We start from the raw sequence: 12,832 nt of genomic DNA, 5'->3' as shown, positions 1-12,832 counted from the left end.
ACCGAACCGGCCTAGTAATGGTGTCGTTCAGCCTGACTCGATATTCGGTGGGCCAAAATAATGGTCCGACCCGGCCCGGCCTAGTTAACAGGCTTACTTGGGTAACGAGAATGAAAAATTATCCAAATTTTTATGTCTGAATATCAGCAAAATAAAAGAAAAATAGAAAATGCTCCTTTTTTGGGATCTACGCCTATTATTTTGGACTATAATACAAAGTTAAAAACTAGATTATTCTATAACAATGAATAATATATGTGATTGTACTTATGTGTTATTCTCCCTAATAAAAATACTTAAAATGATGGAGTTTGAGTAAGGTGTCCCTTTTTTTTTTCTTTTCAAATTGGCCAGGAAAAAAATTGAAAAAGAATACACAATTTGAAAAAAATAGTTGGAATGTTTTTTTAATTTTTTCATCTTCACATGCATAAAAGAGAGTGCTGGATGCTAGATCACCATCCAGGAGTAAAAACTATCAAAAAACCAAGTTCAGAGGGTAATTAAGCTTGTTGATAGTTTAGGAGAGATATATAAATAAAACGCGCTTAGTTTGGAAATCTTTAGGTAGATAGATATATAATGCTTCTTACATTGGTCTAGAAAATTTTAAATATAACATTATTTTTCTAGAACCTAGTTATGCGTTCCTGAATGTTTAGTTTCCATGCATATTACTACTTTCTTTTAATTAATTAGAAGCCGTAAATTATGAAATTTGCTACAAAAGGATCAAGAAGGAATTTCAATTATATACGAATAGTGAGTATATACAAGATCATAACTCAAGAAGCAATGACTCTAAAAAAGAAAAAGAGTAATTAATAGTAATTGCAGTATAATATATTTGGTAGTTATTTGATAATATTTGGTAGCATATTTGTAAGGAAATAATTAGTTTTCCTTAATATTTGGTAGCATATTTGTAAGGAAATAATTAGTTTCCTTATTTCAATATTGTATCACATATATATTCTCTCTTGGGAGAATGAATGAAAGGCAGTCAAGATTGTATAGTTCTTTTCAATGTATCAGAGCCTCTACGATCTTGGTAGTGAATCAAAGAGCTTCCGTTGTCGGCGCGCAATTATTACCCATATATGCCGCCCGTCTGGCCCATGGTTATGTTAACAAAAGTAGGATCAATGTTATATGTATGAATCTCATATGCAAGGGAAGAAATTTCAGTCAGACAGGTCACTGTGCGCAATTTTTGGTGACTTTCTAGGGTTGTTTTGTGTCAACTCTATATCCCTCAGTGTTTGTGTAGCACCGTGCCATCTTTCCGGTGACTACTTTCTTATATCTAATTTGCATAGCACCGTGTATCTTTTCGATGACTACTTTCTCATATCCAATTTGCGTAGCACCATGCCATCTTTTCGGTGACTATTTTCTTGTTTCAGTAGGGTCATGCCATCAAGCCGACCCTATCCATATAATTTCTATTTTCTAGTAAGGTCATCCTATCAAAGTTTTTTTTTCATCGTAAATTTTCATGGCTGGTGAGGACGTACCTCCTCCACCACCACCCAAAATTGAGTTTAATTCTCCCTATTTTTTTGGCCCTCAAGACCGACTCGGGGACTTTATCACGCCTACTCGTGTCAAGGGCGATAATTTTGATGAATGGACAGCAGACATACAACCAAAGCTCTCGGAAAAACTCAGTTTGACTTCTTGCTTTCCAAGTTGGGCATTTTTGATTCACATGCTCCAACTTGAGGAGGGATATTGCAGTATAATATATTTGATAGTTATTTGATAATATTTGATAGCATATTTGTAAGGAAATAATTCGTTTTCCTTAATATTTGGTAGCATATTTATAAAAAAATAATTAATTTCCTTATTTCAATATTGTATCACATGTATATTCTCTCTTGGGGGAATGAATGAAAGGCAGTCAAGTAGTTAAGATTGTATAATTCTTTTCAATAGTACTTCTATAACAAATGCAAAGTGCAAACAAGATGTTCTTATACACGATTCGACAAGAAAGTTGGATTAATCAAAATTAAAAGAAAGACAAATTATACCTACATTAAAAAGCATTATAAAAATTTCAACTCACAACCATTATATATATTTCTATACATTCTCTTTAAATGTTTCGAAGTGGTGTTCCATGACATGTTGTGGCAAGCATGACAGAACATTGACTTAACTTCGGTGGGCAAATTATTAAATCAAATAAACACTAATTGTCAACTCCCTAGGAATCTGCAATATTAGAAAAAAAACAAAAATCTTCTATCTTTTTAGATTTAAGTTATGCATTCTAACGGTACAAATCTTTGCACCATCAGTGTAATTTATTCAGCTATAAGAAGTTATTATAGTATTTTGTAGGCTATGATATCTGATGAACAGTTACGTATTATCAATGCTAGGTCATGACCAACATAGATTGTGCAGTGGTGGGACTGATTCACTCTTAATTAGAGCTCTCGGGTTCGAGTGCTGAATATGAAAAAAATCATGTTGGGAGTGCCATCGCCAAATGGGCCCTGCAATGCACGATTCGGATTTAGTCGGGGCTCCACGAGCTCCGGGTGGGAACCAAAAAAAATGCTAGGTCACGATTATATAAAACGTAGTGCACGTAATTTGAACTCCCCTTCTTTTGTCATGAAGAATAAAAATATGTGTAATTTATGTTTTGTATGTTTAATATAGTATAAATATCAAATTAATTTTTTTTACAATAATATCAAGCTGGCAACCTAATAAAAATACCTGGAGAGAAAACATTTCAACAGCAGTTTAGTACATTGATAATATAGAATTTCAATGATTGCAATTACATTACACAAATCAAAAGAATAAATTTTGTATCCCAATAGCAATGACAAGTGTTTATTTTCTTGAGATTATTTTTTTCAAAATCATGAAGCAAAGACAATTCCTTCTGCTTCATTTCTTTCTAATAATGTTGACATTAGCCACCGCTCAAACCACCACCAACACAACGTCTCCTCCCACAAAGACCACCATCACCACCATCACCAAAGGCGCGAATATCACGAAACCAGGATGCCCAAAGAAGTGTGGGAACCTCACAGTTCGGTATCCTTTTGGGATTGGATTAGGATCAGGTTGTGCCATTGACCCGAGTTTCGAGATTGGTTGTAACACTTCCACAGGGTCTGCAACACTCTATGCATCGAACATCAAAGTATATGACATCTCTGACGCGGAAATGCGGATATTTAATTTCATAGGGGAGACATGTTACTCACCAGCAGGACGTATGCTCGTGGAATATCCGCTATGGGTCACTTTAGGAAGATCAGCTCCTTATAGCTTCTCTACACTTAACAGGTTCAAGTCGAATACGAGTTATTAAACTAAACCTATTTTATTTGGGGGGTGGGGGGGAAGAGCCTGATATATCCTTATCGTTATAAAAATGACTCACATTTGTACATATGCAAAAATAAATAAATAGACGTTTGTTCCTTCTGATTTATTTCATGTGACAATATTTCTATTTGGAGTCATAGAGGTTGTTTTATTGTTTTCAAATATTTTTCTTAAACGGAATATTTTGGAACTTAAATTAACACTGATAAATCTTAGGACTTTTTATGTAGTTTCTAAATATGAAAATTTTGTTTTGGAAAATCTCAAAAGTCCTTATGCTTGAATTCACACGAAAAATTATTTTATTCGAACTGATGATTGACTTTAAATCCTGAATTTGCTTCTTGACAGATTTACGGTTGTTGGTTGCGATGATACTGCTATAATAAGTGGTACTAAATTCGTGAATGGCTGCCCCACAATGTGCACGACTTCGGCTCAGGTAGTCGATGGTACATGTATGGCTTCCGGTTGCTGCCAAATACAAATACCAAAAGGCTTGAAATATTTCAACACATCAATGCAAAGCTTGAAAAACCACAGTAGCATTTGGTCGTTTAATCCATGTGGCTATGCGTTTCTTGGTGAGGCTAGTCGTTTCCAATTCCGAGGCATGCAGGATCTAAATGATTTGAATTTCGTTGAGAGGATTATCGATAGTGTCCCCATTGTGCTGGATTGGGCCATTGGAAATCTTACTTGTGTTGAAGCACAGAAACGCGATGATTATGGTTGTCGAGATAATAGTCAATGTGTTGATTCTGACACTGGCTTAGGTGGCTATCGGTGCAGCTGTAACCCAGGATATGAAGGCAATCCTTACCTCGGCTGTCAAGGTAGTTAGTTAGCCCTGATCTTTCTATATTATCACTAGGTACAGTTACAGCTGCTGATTGTGAAGTACTTTTATGTTTTGAGGGTGTATAAAATATTTATACAATCAAGTCATATATAAGGTAATTGGTGGTTATATACACTAGTGGCCGTGTGAATAATTTGAATTCATAAATGATAGAAAGGACAATATCAACGATTAATCTGATTATATCTTCTCTTTTTTTGTATGCTAGATATTGATGAATGTGCAGATCCAAATACTAATTCGTGTGAACAAAAGTGTATAAACATACCGGGGAGTTACAATTGTTCCTGTCCAGAAGGATACACTGGTGATGGCAAAAAGAATGGTCGAGGTTGTAATGCAACAAACTCGAACTCTGAGTTTCCATGGATCAAGTTTTCCGTTGGTAAGATCACTGAATGATATTAAGTTATATAACTTGGTGTAAAACATAAGTTATGAGTAAATTAAGATGTGTTCAATTCTGTTCTACTAAGTGCAGGTATCGGAGTTGGCTTTATGTCCCTAGTGCTTGGAACAACTTGGCTCTATTTTAGCTTGAAGAAACGAAAACTCATGAAACTCAGGGAGAAGTTCTTCCAACAAAATGGTGGATTCCTCTTAAAACAACGAATCTCCTCTAACGAGGGTGGTGTGGAAGCAACTAAAATTTTTACAGCTGAAGAGTTGAAGAAGGCTACCAACAACTATGCCAATGATAGGATTCTTGGTCGTGGTGGAAATGGAATTGTCTACAAAGGTATACTACCCGATAATCGCATAGTTGCAATTAAGAAATCTAAGTTTGTGGATGAGAATCAAATCGAACAGTTCATCAATGAGGTACTTATTCTTACTCAAGTCAACCATAGAAATGTTGTGAAACTCTTTGGGTGTTGTTTGGAAGCTGAAGTGCCTTTACTGGTTTATGAATACGTTTCTCATGGAACTCTTTACGAGCATATCCACAACCAAAATGGAGCGCCTTGGTTATCTTTGCAAAATCGGCTGAGAATTGCTGCAGAGACAGCAAGTTCACTTGCTTACCTTCATTCATCTGCATCAATGCCAATAATTCACAGAGATGTCAAGTCCGCCAATTTATTGTTGGATGATGCTTACACCGCAAAAGTGGCAGATTTTGGAGCTTCAAGATTAGTCCCTCTTGACCAAACACATGTTGCTACAATGGTTCAAGGAACGTTAGGGTATTTAGATCCTGAATATTTCCACTCAGGTCAATTGACTGAGAAAAGTGACGTTTATAGTTTTGGAGTAGTTCTTGCCGAACTTTTGACAGGGTTGAAACCTATTTTGAGGGACGAAAATGAAAAGGACAAATGTTTGCCGGACTATTTTATCTTGTCCATGAACACGGATAACTTATTTCAAATTCTTGATAGCCGAGTGGTAAGAGAAGGAAGTCTTGATCAACTTCAGAAGATTGCTGAGCTTGTTAAGAGTTGTCTTAGTTTGCATGGAGAAGATAGGCCTACGATGAAAGAAGTGGCGATGGAACTTGAAATTTTGAGAAAGTTCACAAAAAATAACCCTTGGTCTAATGGACATGAACATGAAAAGAATGAAGATGAAGTAACAGATCTTTATACAATTCCAATTGACTCTAATACAAACATCGGCGAATTCCCCCCACATTATGGTTCAGACTCCTACACAAATAGCAACGAATTTTCTGGACAATATAGTTCGTATAGTCCCTCATTAATATATCATACAAATATCCCACGGTGATGCGGATCAGAACGTGAATCTGATGATTGATGAAGGTTTTGTTCTCCCATGCACTCTTTCTTCGTTATTGAAAGATTTGATATGATTTGTATTTTCCTTGATATTGTGCTGCCTGGAGAAAACTATATTCTTTCTAGGTTTCTAGTGCCTTGAGAATCAAACTGGAACTAAAAAGTTTTAGGTATTGTTTCTTGTTCTATAATTTGAGAAATATCTTGTTTATTGTATCTTTTGTAAGCTTTTTAGATATATATTGAAAAAGAAATTCGCTTATGATTAATTTAGGGTGTGCTTGGTATGATGGAAAATAATTTGCATGGCAAATAACTAATTTTCTTATTTTTGAGCATTTAGAAAATTATGCAAAAAGAAAAATATAGCGGATCCAGAATTTTCACTCAGGAAGTTTGAAAAATAAAACGTGCGAATAAGCCAACAAAACACAATTCCAAGGGAAGTAGTAGTATATAGTTTATAGATACAAAAAGTTAGTTCTGTTACAACAGACCTGAAACTAATAGGAGTAATTATAGTAAAACAAAAAGTTACCCCTTTACAATGTGTCGATCTAGATCTAGGATGCTAGATAGAGCAAAAAATGTGCTAAGTAGATCAAAAAAATTAGTCTTTCGCAATATATAACTCTAGAACTAGGGTGTTAAGTACAAACTCCAAAAAGAGATCACTCCTAATACTTTTCAAGCACATTTATAATACTATTCTGGAAAGCTTCATTGCTTGAAAAGACAAAATAATATCATTAGTTGAAACATTGTCATTAAACACATCCTTTTCCATAAAAGAAACCATGCAACCGCTCAAGAACTCATCATTCATTCGACTTCGCAACTCATTCTTAATAAACTTCATTGCTAAAAACGCTCTTTCAACGGATGCAGTGACAACTGGTAGAAGCAAAGAAAATTTCACCAAACGAAATACAAGAGTATAACACGAATGCTTTTTTGTCTCAACTAATCTTTTTGAAAGATCACAAATCCCATTTAAATCAGAGAATCTTTTGTCGATATCACAAACATAAATAATGTAATTTGCAAGCTGATTCTCAAGTGCACACATACTAAGTTCATCAAAGTTATCAGGATATAATTCAGCCATTCTCATTACTTTTTGGATATCAAAACTTGAAAATGAGTCTACCGGATTCAAACAAGCAACTCCATAAAGCAACTCAATTGTCACCTCATCAAAACGATCATTAAGTTCTTGCAGTTGCCAATAAATTATCTTAGAAAATACTTCAACATGATAATGATGAAAGACAGTATAATCAGTAGGTTTACACCGTGATCTTCCAGAGTTAACATACGGCTCATCAAAATTAGGTACCAGTCACGCCCCAAGAGAACCACTTGGTCTCTTCACTCATTCGTTCATCAGCGGAAGACGTAAGTGAAAATGAGGATACTTATGTGGACTCTCCATCATCAACATCAAATGAAAGAAAAAATTCTTAGAAGAAGTAGTTTCAAAGGAGAACTACTCCAATTACATCATCAAATTGTCTATGAAGCCTCTAACACTATTAGACGGTGCCATTGACATATCCATTGCTACCTCAAAAGAAACATAATACTCAATAATAATAAAAGGATAAAGAGTTCCTCCGAATACAAGAAGGACTCACCAAATAACTGGAAAGTAATAATCTTCAATGATGCATTTGTTGAGGATCTCTAACACCTGTATCTACATCATAAAATGATGCAGGTCGAATGACATTAGTACATGGAATGTACGAGTATGTAAAATGGCATGAAAGTAAGGACAGATATTAAGAAACTCCTCTCAGGAAGACTTGGCTCAGAACTCAACATCATCTCAATATCAATATGTAATGCAAGTTTTAAAATAATAATAATAAGCAATGCTTACTCAGTTGAGAGTTTCTCTAACCGACAACCATCACTCATGAGCTAGTGATGATACAACGAAGTGATGTCATTGCCATACATCCAATACCTTGTCAAGGTAAAGGACATCACCATCTTGGATCCAATCATCAAAGTCCTTCTTTTGGGACTTAAGAGGTATAGCCTCCATCCTACGCTGGCTACCTAGTTCTGGGGTTTGAGTCAATTAAACTCTTATCCAACTTGGTGCTCAATACTACTCCCAAAATATGTGCTCATATTAATCTCATCATCTAGTCTTATTGGAATTTAATTTAAAGCATCAAACTCATCTCATTGCCTCTTCATCAATCATTATACTTCAAAAACCTCATTTACATCTCATCAAAACATCTTGCTCAAAACATCATTTAATCCAAAGATTCAAATTCATTTAAACTCAATTCGTTTGCTCTTTTAAAACTCAATAAAATACATATATAGTATTAATTCAAATCACTCTTTTTGTCAATGAATATTAAAAGCCAACATCTTTACTCAAACATGCGTAAAAATATTCATAAACATCAAATCAATTAGGGTTCATGGGAAAGTAGCCACGAACAATAATTCCAATAATATGAGAGGTAAAACTAATAATAATCTCAACGCATAAGTATATCTAATTCAATAGAAGAAGAATTAACTCATTTAAAATTCAAGAGTTAGGGTAAAACTCAATTAAGATGAATTTAGATACTGAGCGCATGGACGAACTCAATCCAATGCTATGAATAACCTTACATACCTGAAATCCGAAGCTTTACTTCGAATTGGAACACTCTTGAACCCCTAGCCTTTACTCCTAGCTGGAGCGTTTTGTGTACTACCCAGAGTATAAGAATCATCGGAATAGTATTTCTATACTACTAAAACTAAAACTATATTTGAGAATGAGTAAAGAAGTGTATAGAGAGAAGAGTTGCTTGAGAAAGCTTGATGACTAAAATGAGGAAATAAGGTGGGTATTTATAGGTGTGGAGGAGGGACCTAACAATAAATAAAAATAATTACAAAGGATGATATTGAAAATTCAATGGAGGATTTTGATGTCATAGATGATGTCAAATGGTTCTAGATCTTTTCATGATAGGTGAGATGAACTCTCTTTTAACGGAATACCCTTTTTCGGAGCTGCATTTGAACAAGATAAATTCCTCATTATGTAACATCCCTAAAAAATGCCCACAAAATACCTTAAGAATGCCTTGGAAATAGGCCGCTCATGAAGTCAAGCACACATGCCCTCAACATATCTTCCAATGTCTGGATGGTGCGCTCTGCTTGGCCATCTGGCTGGGGATGGAAGGCTGTACTCAAGCTCACCTTCGAACCCAGTCCCTTCTGAAAGGATTTCCAAAATTAGGAAGTGAATTGAGCTCCTCTGTCTGAGATGATAGACAAAGGACCCCATACAATTTGACGATTTCATGTATGTACAACTTTGCATAATCCTCTACGGTGTCAGTAGTCTTAATCGCCAAGAAGTGAGCCGATTTCATCATTCTATCCACAATCACCCAAATCGAATCATGTTGCTTTCGAGAACTCGGTAGACCTGTAATAAAGTCCATGTTGATCATTTCCCACTTCTATTCCAGAATTTCTATATTTTGAGCTAAACCACATGGCCTTTGATGCTCAAAACTCACCTGTTGGCAATTCGGGCACTTGGAAACAAATTCCGCAATATCCCTCTTCATCCCACTCTACCAATAGATTTCCCTCAAATCATGATACATTTTCGTGGAGCCTAGATGAGTAGAGTACCTGGAACTATGCACTTCAGCCATAATCCTCTCTCGAACATCATCGACATCCAGCACACACAATCTATTTTGGTACCTCAACACACCATCTCCCCCTTGGGTAAAAACCATTACCTCTTGTTTGTGAACAACTCCCTTCAATTGGAGAAGGATGGGATCTTGGTCTTACTTCTCCTTTACCTTTGCCACAAGTGAGGACGTAGACCCATCCTGAATAGTAACTCCGCCTTCATTGTTCTCTTCCAGATGAACTCCCAATCGGGCTAATCTGTGTACCTCCTTCGCCAATTCTCTCCTCCCTTCCTCCACGTGGGCAGTGCTACCCATAAACATCCTTCTAAGAGCATCAACAACAACATTAACTTTACCTGGATGGTAGAGAATGCTCATATCATAGTCCTTGAGTAGCTCAAGCCATCTTCTTTGCCTCAGGTTGAGTTCCTTCTGGCTAAAGACGTTTTGCAAGCTCTTGTGATCGGTGAATACATTAATATGCACTCCATACAGGTAGTGGCGCCAGATTTTAAGCGCAAACACCACAGCTGCCAGCTCAAGGTTCTGAGTTGGGTAATTCTTCTCATGAACCTTAAGCTGTCTTGAAGCATAGGCTATCACCTTCCCCCTTTGCATCAACACACAACCCAAACCAATTATGGATGCATCACAATAGATCACAAAACCCTCTGTTCCATCGGGCAAAGTTAGAACAGGAGTAGTGGTTAGCTTGGTCTTCAATTTCTGGAAACTCTTCTCACAAGCATCGGACCATTAGAACCTAGCCTTCTTTTGGGTCAGCTTAGTCAATGGTGATGATATGGATGAGAGTTCCTCTACAAACCTCTGATAATAGCCAGCCAAACCCAAAAAGCTCCTTATCTCTGTCGGGGATGTGGGTCTGGGCCAATTCTTCACAACTTCAATCTTCTGGGCGTCAACCTGAATACCATATCCAGACACAATGTGGCCTAAGAAGGCCACTGATGCAAGCCAAAATTCACATTTAGAGAACTTTGCATACAATACCTTGTCCCTCAAAGTTTGTAAAACGACTCTAAGATGATAGGCGTGCTCCTTTTCATTCTTGGAGTAGACCAGAATATCATTTATGAATACAATCACAAACATATCAAGATATAGTTTAAACACTCGGTTCATGATATCCATAAAAGCCGCGGGGGCATTTGTCAATTCAAAGGACATGACCAAAAATTCAAAGTGGCCATAACGAGTCCGGAAAGCAGTCTTTGGAATATCACATTCTCTCACCTTCAACTGGTGGTAACCGGATCTCAAGTCTATCTTTGAGAAACATGTGTCACCCTGAAGCTGATCAAATAAATTATCTATTCTGGGGAGAGGGTATTTATTCTTTACGGTGACCTTATTCAACTCTTTATAGTCAATACACATTCTAAGGGACCCATCTTTCTTTCGAACAAATAGGACCGGAGCTCCCCATGGTGAGACACTCGGCCTAATAAATCCCTTATCTAATAAGTCCTTCAACTTCTCCTTCAACTCCCTCAACTCAACTGGGGCCATTCTATATGGAGGAATTGAGATAGGCTAGGTATCAGGAAGAACATCAATCCCAAAGTCAATCTCCCTATCAAGAGGGATTCCAAGCAGGTCTTCAAGAAAGACATCCGGAAACTCGTTGACAATCGGAACCGACTCAAGGGATGGAGACTCAATACTGTCATCTTTCACTCGGACAATGTGATAAATACACCCTTTTGAGATTAGCTTCCTGGACCTAAGGTATGAAATAAACTTACCCTTAGGCATAACAGGACTACCTCTCCACTCTATGACAGCTTCGTTTGGGAATTTGAACTTGACAATCTGAGTTTTACAATTAATAGAGGCATAACAGACATAAAGCCAGTCCATGCCAAGGATCACGTCGAAATCAACCATGTCTAACTCAACCAAGTCAGCCAAGGTATCCCTGTGATGAATTAACACAGTGAAATCTCTATAGACTCTCTCAGCTAAGACAGAATCACCGACAAGAGTAGCTACACTGAAAGGTTCAAGAAGACATTCGGGAATTTTATTGAATTTACTAGCCACGTAAGGAGTCACAAAAGATAGGGTGGCACTCGGATCCATCAACACATAACAATCAAGAGAAGAGACTTGAATCATACCCGTCACGACGTTTGGAGAGTTCTCTTGATCTTGGCGACTACCCATAACATATAAACGGTTGGTACCTTCGCCGGTGCCTGAAGTAGTGCCCCTCTGATTATCTCTAGTCGGTGGTGCAATGGTAGAATGCTGGGCCCTGTTCCCCCATGCTGGACACTCTCTCTGAAAGTGGTCTCTTTGGCCACACTTATAGCAACCAGCCCTTCCCGCTCTGCACTCTCCCAAGTGGAACTTACCATACTTGATGCATGGTGGCTTCTCTTGCGAGCCTTGACCCACTCTAGATTGGGATTACGAACCCTGGGACCTAAAATCCTGGCGACTCTATCCTTGCCGATCATACCTGTTCTGCGGCATAGGTGCACTGGCAGTAGATGAGGCATAGTTAGGAGGCCTCTTCTGGAAGAAGGACTTGTTGCCCTTGCTTTGCCTCTATTCACTCTCATGGCCCGCGGATTTTACCTTCTTACTCAGATGCTCCTCTCTGTCTTTTCTTTTCTCATCCTCCACTTGTTGAGCATACACCATTAATCTCGAAATATCCATGTCTGAGATCAACAATGCTGCTTTGCATTCCTTCTTCACACGCCTCCCTAATCCGGAGACGAACTTCCTCATCTTTGACCTCACATCTAGGATCATTTCTGGAGCATACCTGGATAACTGGATGAACTTCAGGCTGTACTCCTTAATAGTCATGCCTTCTTGTTTCAGATTTACAAATCCCTCCACTTTCGCTTCCCTCAATTCTCGAGGAAAGAAGTGGTCAAGGAAGGCTCCCTCAAATTTATCCCATCTAGCAGTTTCAGCATCCTCACCCCTACCCTGTTCCCATTGGTTATACCAAATATTTGCCACATCTTTGAGTTGATAGGACACCAACTCGACCCCCTCAATCTCTGTAGCATGCATAGCTTTCAGAATTTTCTATATCTCATCAATAAAGTTTTGGAGGTCTTCATCAACCTTAGAATTCGTGAAAGCAGGCGGATTCATCCTCAGAAAGTCTCTAATTCTGGTGGCAGCAGATGACTCTT

The 12,832-nt window shown here is 37.5% G+C and overlaps 1 protein-coding gene across 1 annotated transcript; it reads left to right on the top strand.

Moving 5' to 3' along the window:
* The first annotated feature begins 2,890 nt into the window (after positions 1-2,890).
* LOC129882420 (wall-associated receptor kinase 2-like) lies at positions 2,891-5,959 on the top strand. Its single transcript, XM_055956709.1, has 4 exons — positions 2,891-3,324; positions 3,718-4,202; positions 4,437-4,613; positions 4,710-5,959. The coding sequence occupies exons 1-4, from the start codon at positions 2,891-2,893 to the stop codon at positions 5,957-5,959; spliced, it is 2,346 nt and encodes a 781-aa protein (XP_055812684.1).
* The last annotated feature ends 6,873 nt before the right edge of the window (positions 5,960-12,832 follow it).

Source organism: Solanum dulcamara, chromosome 3, assembly GCF_947179165.1.
Source record: "Solanum dulcamara chromosome 3, daSolDulc1.2, whole genome shotgun sequence".
NCBI classification, from domain to species: Eukaryota; Viridiplantae; Streptophyta; class Magnoliopsida; order Solanales; family Solanaceae; genus Solanum; species Solanum dulcamara.
This window is presented reverse-complemented; position numbering and strand designations above follow the sequence as displayed.

Bases quoted from the DNA above. Each gene is read 5' to 3' on its own strand.
- LOC129882420 (XM_055956709.1), top strand. From the start codon at position 2,891: ATGAAGCAAAGACAATTCCTTCTGCTTCATTTCTTTCTAATAATGTTG. The intron at 3,325-3,717 runs GTTCAAGTCGAA...GCTTCTTGACAG, and splicing joins AGCTTCTCTACACTTAACAG to ATTTACGGTTGTTGGTTGCG. The intron at 4,614-4,709 runs GTAAGATCACTG...TACTAAGTGCAG, and splicing joins ATGGATCAAGTTTTCCGTTG to GTATCGGAGTTGGCTTTATG.